The 14547-nt window shown below is 54.8% G+C and overlaps 1 protein-coding gene across 1 annotated transcript in view; it reads right to left on the reverse strand.

Annotated features, from left to right (window-relative positions):
- Positions 1 to 3442: 3442 nt before the first annotated feature.
- LOC144951892 (von Willebrand factor-like) overlaps positions 3443 to 14547 on the reverse strand; it is an 84353-nt gene continuing 73248 nt past the window's right edge. Inside the window, 5 exon segments of the mRNA XM_078882238.1 lie at positions 3443 to 5056; positions 5389 to 5492; positions 5972 to 6011; positions 11365 to 11493; positions 12917 to 13018. Of these exon segments, the coding sequence (XP_078738364.1) occupies positions 4868 to 5056; positions 5389 to 5492; positions 5972 to 6011; positions 11365 to 11493; positions 12917 to 13018 (564 nt within the window). The 3' untranslated portion in view covers positions 3443 to 4867.

Raw genomic sequence — 14547 nt, forward strand, 5'->3', positions numbered from 1 at the left:
TCAAAGGGGTCGGGATCGAACCCACGACCTTCTGTACACCAGGCGAGGTAGTTAACATTTCCTAGCCACCGTGATGATGATGATGATGATGAGAGAAAGAGACACACGCAAACTCCAAATATACAGCAGCAGCAGCAGCAGGCGTCAGGATCGAACCCACGACCTCCTGTACACCAGGCGAGGTGGTTAACATCTCCGTGTTTAACAAAAGTAGCTTCGGCCACGATAACCTCTTGACCTTGACCCCCCCCCCATCCCCTCGCCCCCCCCATCTGCGAGCAGCTTGTCCCAGCTGTGTCCTCAGTGCACACACGCGGAGCGCTCACGCCCGGCAGGTGCGCGGTGGAGCGCGCGGTCCGGGCTCTCGCTCGCCCCCCCCCTCCTCCTCCTCGTCGTCTTGTTGATGATGATGTTGTTGATGTTGATCAGCTCTCTCCACACACGTGGCGGTGATGTGCGGAGCGTCTTCTTCGAACGCTGGGGAGCCGGACAAGCCCCTCTCTGCAGCAGCGTGGACGGCACCCTCCTCGTGGTGCTCACCTTCTGAAGCGCTCGCTCGTCACCGTGGCGTGCGCGATGACCACCACCACCACCACCGCCACAACCACCACCACAATCACCACCACCACTACCACCACTACCGCCACAACCACCACAACCACCACAACCACCACCACCACAACCACCACAACCGCCATCACCACCACAACCACAACCACCACAACCACCACAACCACAACCACCACAACCACCACCACCACAACCACCACCACAACCGCCACCACCACAACCACCACAACCACAACCACCACAACCACCACCACCACAACCACCACCACAACCGCCAACACCACAACCACCACAACCACAACCACCACAACCACCACAACCACCACCACCACAACCACCACAACCACCACAATTACCACCACAACCACCACCACCACAACCACCACAACAACCACCACCACAACCACCACCACAACCACCACCACGACCGCCACCACCACAACCACCACAACCACCACCACAACCACCACCACAACCACCACCACCACAACCACCACCACAACCGCCACCACCACAACCACCACAACCACCACCACCACAACCACCACCACAACCGCCAACACCACAACCACCACAACCACAACCACCACAACCACCACAACCACCACCACCACAACCACCACAACCACCACAATTACCACCACAACCACCACCACCACAACCACCACAACAACCACCACCACAACCACCACCACAACCACCACCACGACCGCCACCACCACAACCACCACAACCACCACCACAACCACCACCACAACCACCACCACCACAACCACTACCACAACCACCACCACCACAACCACCACCACAACCACCACCACAACCACCACCACCACAACCACCACCACAACCACCACCACAACCACCACCACCACAACCACCACCACAACCACAACCACCACAACCACCACCACAACCACCACCACAACCACCACCACCACGTGGCTTTTCTTTCGTGTTGTGCGCGGTGCTTTTAGCGCCACAGCGCGTGGATTTGTAGCGATTATTTTCATTTGTGTTGCTGGTGACTTTGTGTGTTTCATATCGAAATCGCCTCCAGTGCTGTTGCTGCTGCTGGCGGCAATAAAAGTTGTTTAAAAAGTCAAAAAGTCTCTCTCTTCCCCCCCCCCTTGTTGATTGTTGTTGCCCGAAGAGGAGTCCGTGGTGAGCTTGGCAACGCAGGAGACGGGGACAGCTGCCCATGGTGACACCCCTCGTGATACTCCACACACACGTGCAACACGTGTACACACACACACGTGTACACACACACACGTGCACACACACACACACACGTGTACACACACACACGTGCAACACGTGTACACACACACACGTGTACACACACACACGTGCACACACACACACACACACGTGTACACACACACGTGTACACACGCACACACGTGCAACACGTGTACACACGCACACGTGTACACACACACACGTGCACACACACACACACACACGTGTACACACACACGTGTACACACGCACACACGTGCAACACGTGTACACACGCACACGTGTACACAAACACGTGTACACACACACACGTGTACACACACACACGTGTACACACACACACACGTGCAACACGTGTACACACGCACACGTGTACATAAACACGTGTACACACACACACGTGTACACACACACGTGCAACACGTGTACACACACGTGCAACACGTGCACACACACGTGCACACACACGTGTACACACACACACACACGTGCAACACGTGTACACACACACGTGTACACACACACGTGTACACACACGTGTACACACACACACGTGCAACACGTGCACACATACACGTGTACACACACAGCCACCCCCGCGCTCCGCTCGTTGTTGTGAGCGTCGCTCCTCCGCCCTCCGTTGTCGCTGGAAGGCGACTGCCTCCAACTGCCCAGTAGCAGCATCCTTCACAAACCTCCTGACACCGCTGGGACCGGTCATCAGCAAGTACATTCAACGCCACATCCTGTATATCTCAGTGGGCCGTACCTGGAAAATGTGTTTAAGAGTTTCCTTTTCCTCCGCTGCCCCATCCCTCCCCGCTGCTCATCCCTGTGCCGTCTCAAGGACCTCTGTCCCTGCCTCCCTTCCCTCTCCGGGTTGCCAGATAAAAGGGTAAAAAAAACAAATATTTTTTGCTACTGGCAAAGGAGGTTACAATGGTGTAAATGCTTAACCCCGAGCTCTCATACTCTGATGGTGCATTGTCTCTGAGTTGTACGCCTTTTGGCGTCATCTGGTCCAACACCATGTGAGACTAGGCTCTAAGGAAAGCTGTCTCGGGTGTGGACCAATCAACTTCAAGGACAGTGCATACATGATCAGAGTTGTGGTTTTTGTTTGCATTCCGACCGCAGGTATTGTGGTCTATGCAAACATGACTCCTTGTAAAAAAAAGGTGTCAGTTTTTTTGCCAGATAAAAGGGTTAAAAAAAAACAATTATCATATTTTGCTACTGGCAAAGGATATTCCAATGGGGGATTAATTACAAGCTTGGCTCTACCGCGGGTGCATGCGTGCGTGTGTGCGCGTGCATGCGCGTGCGTGTGTGCGCGTGCATGCGCGTGCGTGCGTGTGTGCGCGTGCGTGCGTGTGTGCGTGTGCGCGTGCGTGTGTGTGTGCGCGTGCGTGTGTGTGTGCGCGTGCGTGCGTGTGTGCGCGTGCGTGTGTGTGTGCGCGCGTGCGTGTGTGTGTGCGCGTGCGTGCGTGCGTGTGTGCGCGTGCGTGCGTGTGTGCGTGTGCGCGTGCGTGTGTGTGTGCGCGCCACGCGTACGACAGATCTTAGAAGCAAAGGGCGAGCAAAACGCGATCTCGAGCCAAGCGATGAGGACACTCGGGACTTTCGCAGATACGTTTACTGAACGCCGATACAAACACAAACCTTGCTCAATTACGATAGCGCATCAACGTTACAACATTCATTCATAAACGTGGACTACATGCATACATAAGGCGCGTGCATTAGTGCTGATATCTGTGTGCATGTGTGTGTGTGTGTGTCAAGGCCTTCATTAGGTGCTACTCGCTAACAGCACTTGCCCCAACAGTCTGTTAAGACAATGCAGGGGCATCTTTATCTTTGTGTAATAAGGCTGTTAGGGGTATCTTTGTCTTCGCTGCGCGAGTTTCCACGCAAGCCATCGGACACACCACCCATTCTTGCGCCTTCACATCCTTGTGAGGTGCTCGCTACCAGCGCTTGCCCCAACAGCCTTGTTAGGGCTATTCGTGGGTCTTTGTGTGTGTCTGTGTGTAGGTGAGTGTGCGTGGCGAGTATATGCACAGCTCACTAACAGCAAATCGCCCCAGAAGTCTGTATGAACTATCCTTGAGCCGTGAGACTCAATGAGGCTTTGCTGGGTTAACAAGCTTAATATATGATGATGATAATAATGATGTACACGAGTGACACCGTAGAAAATAAACCCACGTATAATTCACCTAGTGATTCTCTACGAGAGAGTGTTATTGTGGTACCACCACCTCACCACTACCTCCAATGCCCCCAGCACTGATACTGCCCACGACCCAAAGCAGCCCAACCACGTGTGCAGGGAGGGGGGCGGGGCTAATCAGGAAGGGGGCGTGGTCTAAAGGGGAGGGGGCGTGGTCTAGAGAGAAAGGGGCGTGGTCTACAAAGGAAGGGCGTGGTCTAGACAGGAAGGGGATGGGTCTAAAGAGGAAGGGGCGTGGTCTAAACAGGAAGGGGAGGGGTCTAAAAAGGAAGGGGCGTGGTCTAAACAGGAAGGAGAGGGGACTAAAGAGGAAGGGGCGTGGTCTAAAGAGGAAGGGGTGTGGTCTAAAGAGGAAGGGGCGTGGTCTAAACAGGAAAGAGAGGGACCTACAGAGGTTGAACTTCCCAAATGAATCTAGATAATGGGCGATTAGAATATTGTCCGTGCAACAAGCAGTTTATTTGGGTGGACAGACCGTAACAGAAACACACAATGGGAGAAAAAAAAACACCGTTTAGTCGTTTTAGTTTCGTCTTAGCGTCGCGTTCGCCGCGCGTTGCTGTTGATAGAGGTTGGCGATTTGAATCCGGTAGGCCGCCCTGGTAAATACCGTGGCGGCGGCGGTGGTATTTGTACTCCCGTTAGCCGCGCAAATACCACCACGACTCCCCTCGCGCGTCGTTTGTCCGCTCGCCGCGGCGGCTAGGAGACGTAGACTCCCCACGCCCGTCATCGCTGTCGTTACCGCTGCAATCATCGCTAACGAGCGGAGGGCGCTGGGTGACACGGGGGGGTGGGGGGGGAGGGGGGGTTCTCTCACTCGCCGCACGAGCGCTCCTCGCACGCGCACTCCAGCGCGTCCAGCACCTCGTGCTGCACGGACGAGCCGTTGGCGCACGCCAGCTGGACGGGGCGCGCACGCGTCCTGGCGGCGGCGCAGCACCGGCAGGCCCCCGTCACCGACTGCGTGTGCACCGAGTAGATGGCCTGGGTGGAGCAGCGACCCTGGGGGTGGTGGGCGGCAGTCACCGCAGTGTTACTTAACGTCATCGGCAGCTGATGACGATGACGATGATGATGATGACCCCAACAATGCCGATGATGACAATAACGACGATGATGATGATGATGATGACGATGGTCACAATAATAATTACGATGATAACGACGATGATGACGACGATGACGACGACGATGATGATGACCCCAACAATGTTTTGATGACGATGATGACGATGATGACGACAATAATGATGACTACGATAATGATCACGACGACGACGATGATGACGATGCCGACGACGATGATGACGACTGTGATGGCGACGTTGTCTCACTTCGCAGTAGGTGATGGGCGTGGGGGCAAGCGTGCTGCAGTCCCCGATCGTCAGGAACTTCAGCCTCCCCTGCACCTTCTTGCACTCCTCCTCCTTCACGGAGCCTGCACAAGCGACCACCGCCCGCAGCACATAAACATCTGCGACGCCGTGATGCGGAATCAGAGACGAGCGGGGAGGCGGTGAGGAGCCGTCGCTACCGGCTGTCCGCCAAGCTCTGCGGTCCTCTAGTTATCAAGGCGTTATTGCCCAATTCATGAGCGGTTTATGAGCGGAATTGGTGCACGCGGAGGAAACCCCGAGCGTGCGTGCGAGGGCGCAACGCTCTATCCCCGTATGGATGTAACAGGCGGCGTTCACACCGTTCTTTACCGAAAGAACCAAGAAGATGAATCCCTGCAGTCACGAAAGCTTTAAATCGAAAAGACTAAGATCCCCCGCGTAGCCTTGACAGGCTGTAGGGGCAAGTGCCGTTAGCGAGCAGCAGCAGCGCCTACGAAGGCCGGCACGGCACGCGAGGGGGCGGCGGCGGGGGGTCAACGCCACTCCCGGCCGCCTTTGTCTCCCCCCGCGGAATACTTACAGTGCTCACAGCACGTGCCCTCCAGCTGCTGTATCTGCCCCTGTGGCGACAACAAGGGTGACAACAAGGGTGACGTGGTCACGGGGCGTAGCGGCGTAGCAGCGCCTCGCGACGATCCCGGCGAGCCCGAGGTTCGATTCCCGGTGATGATTGTGTGTGTCCGGTCCTGGGGCCTCCCCTAGGTCGACTCGGCCTCAAAACGAGTACCTTGTGGTGCTGGCCACCCACCCCCATTGTGTGTCCCAGTGACGGCCTTCACAGGTGCTGCTAACAGACACTTGCCCCAACAGTCGGTTAAGGCTACATGGGTGATCTTTGTCTTTGTGTAGAGGTGTGTGTGGAGGCAGTGCCGGTCTTCACAGGTGCTGCTAACAGCACTTGCCCCAATAGTCAGTTAAGGCTACACGGGGGATCTTTGTGTAGAGGTGTGTGTGTGTGTGAGTACCTGATGCCACGTGCAGTAAACATGGTGACTAGGGGGAGACAAATGCGGCCGGGCGTGGCGTTGACCACCCACCCCCTCGTGTGCTGTCCCGGCCTTGCTGAGGCTACACGGGGGAGCTTTGTCTTTGTTTGTGCGAGAAGATCGACGCTTGCTACAGCAACGAGCGCCGGGCGGATGACGTCCACGCCGGCACGGCCTCGACACCAAATCCAGAACCCTAAACCCATCACCGCGAACCCCACCCCGAACCTTACACCTTTAAACCCTAAACCCATAACCGTGAACCCCCACCCCGAACCTTACACCTTTACACCCTGAACCCATCACCGCGAACCCCACCCCGAACCTTACACCTTTAAACCCTGAACCCATAACCGTGAACCCCACCCCGAACCTTACACCTTTAAACCCTGAACCCATAACCGTGAACCCCACCCCGAACCTTACACCTTTAAACCCTGAACCCATAACCGTGAACCCCACCCCGAACCTTACACCTTTAAACCCTAAACCCATAACCGTGAACTCCACCCCGAACCTTACACCTTTAAACCCTGAACCCATAACCGCGAACCCCACCCCGAACCTTACACCTTTAAACCCTGAACCCATAACCGTGAACACCACCCCGAACCTTACACCTTTAAACCCTGAACCCATAACCGCGAACCCCACCCCGAACCTTACACCTTTAAACCCTGAACCCATAACCGTGAACCCCACCCCGAACCTTACACCTTTAAACCCTGAACCCATAACCGTGAACCCCACCCCGAACCTTACACCTTTAAACCCTGAACCCATAACCGTGAACCCCACCCCGAACCTTACACCTTTAAACCCTAAACCCATAACCGTGAACCCCACCCCGAACCTTACACCTTTAAACCCTGAACCCATAACCGTGAACCCCACCCCGAACCTTACACCTTTAAACCCTAAACCCATAACTGTGAACCCCACCCCGAACCTTACACCTTTAAACCCTGAACCCATAACCGTGAACCCCACCCCGAACCTTACACCTTTAAACCCTGAACCCATAACCGTGAACCCCACCCCGAACCTTACACCTTTAAACCCTAAACCCATAACCGCGAACCCCACCCCGAACCTTACACCTTTAAACCCTGAACCCATAACCGTGAACCCCACCCCGAACCTTACACCTTTAAACCCTGAACCCATAACCGTGAACCCCACCCCGAACCTTACACCTTTAAACCCTAAACCCATAACCGCGAACCCCACCCCGAACCTTACACCTTTAAACCCTGAACCCATAACCGTGAACCCCACCCCGAACCTTACACCTTTAAACCCTAAACCCATAACTGTGAACCCCACCCCGAACCTTACACCTTTAACCCTAAACCCATAACCGTGAACCCCACCCCGAACCTTACACCTTTAACCCTAAACCCATAACTGTGAACCCCACCCCGAACCTTACACCTTTAACCCTAAACCCATAACTGTGAACCCCACCCCGAACCTTACACCTTTAACCCTAAACCCATAACCGTGAACCCCACCCCGAACCTTAAACCTTTAAACTCTAAACCCATAACCGTGAACCCCCACCCCGAACCTTACACCTTTAAACCCTAAACCCATAACCGTGAACCCCACCCCGAACCTTACACCTTTAAACCCTAAACCCATAACCGTGAACCCCACCCCGAACCTTACACCTTTAAACCCTAAACCCATAACCGTGAACCTCACCCCGAACCTTACACCTTTAAACCCTAAACCCATAACCGTGAACCCCACCCCGAACCTTGCACCTTTAAACCCTAAACCCATAACCGTGAACCCCACCCCGAACCTTACACCTTTAAACCCTGAACCCATAACCGTGAACCCCACCCCGAACCTTACACCTTTAAACCCTAAACCCATAACCGTGAACCCCACCCCGAACCTTACACCTTTAAACCCTGAACCCATAAACGTGAACCTCATCCCGAACCTTACACCTTTAAACCCTAAGCCCATAACCGTGAACCTCACCCCGAACCTTAAACCTTTAAACCCTAAACCCATAACTGTGAACCCCACACCGAACCTTACACCTTTAAACCCTAAACCCATAACCGTGAACCCCACCCCGAACCTTACACCTTTAAACCCTAAACCCATAACCGTGAACCCCACCCCGAACCTTACACCTTTAAACCCTAAACCCATAACCGTGAACCCCACCCCGAACCTTACACCTTTAAACCCTAAACCCATAACCGTGAACCCCACCCCGAACCTTACACCTTTAAACCCTAAACCCATAACCACGAACCCCACCCCGAACCTTACACCTTTAAACCCTAAACCCATAACCGCGAACCCCACCCCGAACCTTACACCTTTAAACCCTAAACCCATAACCACGAACCCCACCCCGAACCTTACACCTTTAAACCCTAAACCCATATCCGCGAACCCCACCCCGAACCTTACACCTTTAAACCCTAAACCCATAACCACGAACCCCACCCCGAACCTTACACCTTTAAACCCTAAACCCATAACCGCGAACCCCACCCCGAACCTTACACCTTTAAACCCTAAACCCATAACCACGAACCCCACCCCGAACCTTACACCTTTAAACCCTAAACCCATAACCGCGAACCCCACCCCGAACCTTACACCTTTAAACCCTAAACCCATAACCACGAACCCCACCCCGAACCTTACACCTTTAAACCCTAAACCCATAACCGCGAACCCCACCCCGAACCTTACACCTTTAAACCCTAAACCCATAACCACGAACCCCACCCCGAACCTTACACCTTTAAACCCTAAACCCATAACCGCGAACCCCACCCCGAACCTTACACCTTTAAACCCTAAACCCATAACCACGAACCCCACCCCGAACCTTACACCTTTAAACCCTAAACCCATAACCGCGAACCCCACCCCGAACCTTACACCTTTAAACCCTAAACCCATAACCACGAACCCCACCCCGAACCTTACACCTTTAAACCCTAAACCCATAACCGCGAACCCCACCCCGAACCTTACACCTTTAAACCCTAAACCCATAACCACGAACCCCACCCCGAACCTTACACCTTTAAACCCTAAACCCATAACCGCGAACCCCACCCCGAACCTTACACCTTTAAACCCTAAACCCATAACCACGAACCCCACCCCGAACCTTACACCTTTAAACCCTAAACCCATAACCGCGAACCCCACCCCGAACCTTACACCTTTAAACCCTAAACCCATAACCACGAACCCCACCCCGAACCTTACACCTTTAAACCCTAAACCCATAACCGCGAACCCCACCCCGAACCTTACACCTTTAAACCCTAAACCCATAACCACGAACCCCACCCCCAACCTTACACCTTTAAACCCTAAACCCATAACCGCGAACCCCACCCCGAACCTTACACCTTTAAACCCTAAACCCATAACCACGAACCCCACCCCGAACCTTACACCTTTAAACCCTAAACCCATAACCACGAACCCCACCCCGAACCTTACACCTTTAAACCCTAAACCCATAACCGCGAACCCCACCCCGAACCTTACACCTTTAAACCCTAAACCCATAACCACGAACCCCACCCCGAACCTTACACCTTTAAACCCTAAACCCATAACCGCGAACCCCACCCCGAACCTTACACCTTTAAACCCTAAACCCATAACCACGAACCCCACCCCGAACCTTACACCTTTAAACCCTAAACCCATAACCGCGAACCCCACCCCGAACCTTACACCTTTAAACCCTAAACCCATAACCACGAACCCCACCCCGAACCTTACACCTTTAAACCCTAAACCCATAACCGCGAACCCCACCCCGAACCTTACACCTTTAAACCCTAAACCCATAACCACGAACCCCACCCCGAACCTTACACCTTTAAACCCTAAACCCATAACCGCGAACCCCACCCCGAACCTTACACCTTTAAACCCTAAACCCATAACCACGAACCCCACCCCGAACCTTACACCTTTAAACCCTAAACCCATAACCGCGAACCCCACCCCGAACCTTACACCTTTAAACCCTAAACCCATAACCACGAACCCCACCCCGAACCTTACACCTTTAAACCCTAAACCCATAACCGCGAACCCCACCCCGAACCTTACACCTTTAAACCCTAAACCCATAACCACGAACCCCACCCCGAACCTTACACCTTTAAACCCTAAACCCATAACCGCGAACCCCACCCCGAACCTTACACCTTTAAACCCTAAACCCATAACCACGAACCCCACCCCGAACCTTACACCTTTAAACCCTAAACCCATAACCGTGAACCCCACCCCGAACCTTACACCTTTAAACCCTAAACCCATAACCGTGAACCCCACCCCGAACCTTACACCTTTAAACCCTAAACCCATAACCACGAACCCCACCCCGAACCTTACACCTTTAAACCCTAAACCCATAACCACGAACCCCACCCCGAACCTTACACCTTTAAACCCTAAACCCATAACCACGAACCCCACCCCGAACCTTACACCTTTAAACCCTAAACCCATAACCACGAACCCCACCCCGAACCTTACACCTTTAAACCCTAAACCCATAACCACGAACCCCACCCCGAACCTTACACCTTTAAACCCTAAACCCATAACCGTGAACCCCACCCCGAACCTTACACCTTTAAACCCTAAACCCATAACCACGAACCCCACCCCGAACCTTACACCTTTAAACCCTAAACCCATAACCACGAACCCCACCCCGAACCTTACACCTTTAAACCCTAAACCCGCAACCCTAAAATCCCACCCAGAACCATTACACACCAAGCGCTAACCCCTAAAGCCCTTCCATCACCTCCGTCGGTTACCCCGCATTACCACGGCGACCGCTCGTTACCACGGCGACCGCGCGTTACCACGGCGACCGCGCGTTACCACGGCGACCGCTAGTTACCCCCTGGGCGATGCAGGCGTCGCGCTGCAGTGGGGGGCACACGGTGCTGCGTCGCTGCCACCCCAGGGAGCCCCCCTCCACGAGCCGGCACTGGAAGGTCTCGCAGCCCACCGTGAGGGAGCCGTTCACCTGGGGGGGGGGGGCACGGGGGGGGGGGGCACGGGGGGGGGGGGGCACGGGGGGGGGGGGCACGGGGGGGGGGGGGCACGGGGGGGGGGGGGACACGGGGGGTGAGCATGTGGGAGGGGCACGGGGGGGAGACGGGGTCAAGGGTGGCACGGGGACACGTGGGGGGCACGGAGGGGTGCACGGGGAGGTCGCGCTTAGTGAGTGAGTCACAGGTGAGCGAGTGAGTGAGTCACAGGTGAGTGAGTGAGTGAGTGACAGGTGAGTGAGTGAGTGAGTGAGTGACAGGTGAGTGAGTGACAGGTGAGTGAGTGAGTGAGTGAGTGAGTGAGTGACAGGTGAGTGAGTGAGTCACAGGTGAGTGAGCGAGTGAGTGAGTCGCTCACCTTGAGCCAGGTGCTGGAGCCGTTGTTGAGGTGGATGAGGCACAGGTGAGTGAGTGAGTCACAGGTGAGTGAGTGAGTGACAGGTGAGTGAGTGAGTCGCTCACCTTGAGCCAGGTGCTGGAGCCGTTGTTGAGGTGGATGAGGCACAGGTGAGTGAGTGAGTCACAGGTGAGTGAGTGAGTCACAGGTGAGTGAGTGCGTGAGTGAGTGAGTGAGTGACAGGTGAGTGAGTGAGTGACTGGTGAGTGAGTGAGTGAGTGACAGGTGAGTGAGTGAGTGAGTCGCTCACCTTGAGCCAGGTGCTGGAGCAGTTGTTAAGGTGGATGAGGCACAGGTGAGTGAGTGACAGGTGAGTGAGTGAGTCACAGGTGAGTGAGTGAGTGAGTGAGTGAGTGAGTGAGTGAGTGACAGGTGAGTGAGTGAGTGAGTGAGTCAGGTGAGCGAGTGAGTGAGTGACAGGTGAGTGAGTGAGTGAGTGAGTCGCTCACCTTGAGCCAGGTGCTGGAGCCGTTGTTGAGGTGGATGAGGCACAGGTGAGTGAGTGACAGGTGAGTGAGTGAGTCACAGGTGAGTGAGTGAGTGAGTCGCTCACCTTGAGCCAGGTGCTGGAGCCGTTGTTGAGGTGGATGAGGCACAGGTGAGTGAGTGACAGGTGAGTGAGTGAGTCACAGGTGAGTGAGTGAGTGAGTCGCTCACCTTGAGCCAGGTGCTGGAGCCGTTGTTGAGGTGGATGAGGCACAGGTGAGTGAGTGAGTGAGTGACAGGTGAGTGAGTGAGTCACAGGTGAGTGAGTGAGTGAGTCGCTCACCTTGAGCCAGGTGCTGGAGCCGTTGTTGAGGTGGATGAGGCACAGGTGAGTGAGTGAGTGAGTGACAGGTGAGTGAGTGAGTCACAGGTGAGTGAGTGAGTGAGTGAGTCGCTCACCTTGAGCCAGGTGCTGGAGCCGTTGTTGAGGTGGATGAGGCACAGGTGAGTGAGTGAGTGAGTGAGTGACAGGTGAGTGAGTGAGTCACAGGTGAGTGAGTGAGTGAGTCGCTCACCTTGAGCCAGGTGCTGGAGCCGTTGTTGAGGTGGATGAGGCACGCCGTGGGGGTGCACGTGGGGCAGCAGGCGCCAGCAGCCGGCTTCACCGCCTCGTAGCCCTGCACCGCAGCCGCACTCACCACTCACTCACCACTCACTCACCACTCACTCACCACTCACTCACTCACCACTCACTGACTCACTCACTCACCACTCACTGACTCATTCACTCTCTCACCACTCACTCACCACTCACTCACCACTCACTCACCACTCACTCACTCACCACTCACTCACCACTCACTCACCACTCACTCACTCACTCACCACTCACTCACCACTCACTCACCACTCACTCACTCACCACTCACTCACCACTCACTGACTCACTCACTCACCACTCACTCACCACTCACTCACCACTCACTCACTCACCACTCACTCACCACTCACTCACCACTCACTCACCACTCACTCACTCACTCACCACTCACCCACCACTCACTCACCACTCACTATCGCACACTCACTCACCACTCACTCACTACTCACTCACTCACCACTCACTCACTATCACCACTCACTCACCACTCACTCACTCACTCACCACTCACCCACCACTCACTCACCACTCACTATCGCACACTCACTCACCACTCACTCACTACTCACTCACTCACCACTCACTCACTATCACCACTCACTCACCACTCACTTACTCACTCACCACTCACTCACTCACTCACTACTCACTCACTCACCACTCACTCACCACTCACTCATCATCACCACTCACTCACTCACTCACCACTCACTCACCGCTTACTCACCACTCACTCACCACCCACTCACCACTCATCACTCACTCACCACTCACTCACCACTCACTCACTCACCACTCACTCACTCACCACTCACTCACCACTCACTATCACCACTCGCCACTCAATCACCACTCACTCACCCACTTACTCACTAACCACTCACTCACCACTCACTCACCACTCACTCACTCACCACTCACCGCTCACTCACCACTCACCACTCACTCACTCACCACTCACCGCTCACTCACCACTCACCACTCACTCACTCACTCACCACTCACCGCTCACTGACCACTCACCACTCACCGCTCACTCACCACTCACCGTCAACGCACACCACTCACTCCTCCTGATAAATAAGCTACTGCTACTCCTGCAGCCAATGCTGCTGCAACTCCTACTGCCAATGCTGCTGCTACTGCTGCAACTCCTACTGCCAATGCTGCTGCTACTGCTGCAACTCCTACTGCCAATGCTGCTGCTGCTGCTGCTACTCCTACTGCCAATGCTGCTGCTGCTGCAACTCCTACAACCAATGCTGCTGCTACTCCTACAGCCAATGCTGCTGCTACTCCTGCAACTCCTACTGCCAATGCTGCTGCTGCTGCAACTCCTACAACCAATGCTGCTGCAACTCCTACAACCAATGCTGCTGCTACTCCTACAGCCAATGCTGCTGCTGCTGCTGCTACTCCTACTGCCAATGCTGCTGCTGCTGCAACTCCTACAACCAATGCTGCTGCAACTCCTACTGCCAATGCTGCTGCTACTGCTGCAACTCCTACTGCCAATGCTGCTACTGCTGCAACTCCTACTGCCAA

This window comes from Lampetra fluviatilis, chromosome 64, assembly GCF_964198595.1.
Source record: "Lampetra fluviatilis chromosome 64, kcLamFluv1.1, whole genome shotgun sequence".
In the NCBI taxonomy this organism is placed as follows: domain Eukaryota; kingdom Metazoa; phylum Chordata; class Hyperoartia; order Petromyzontiformes; family Petromyzontidae; genus Lampetra; species Lampetra fluviatilis.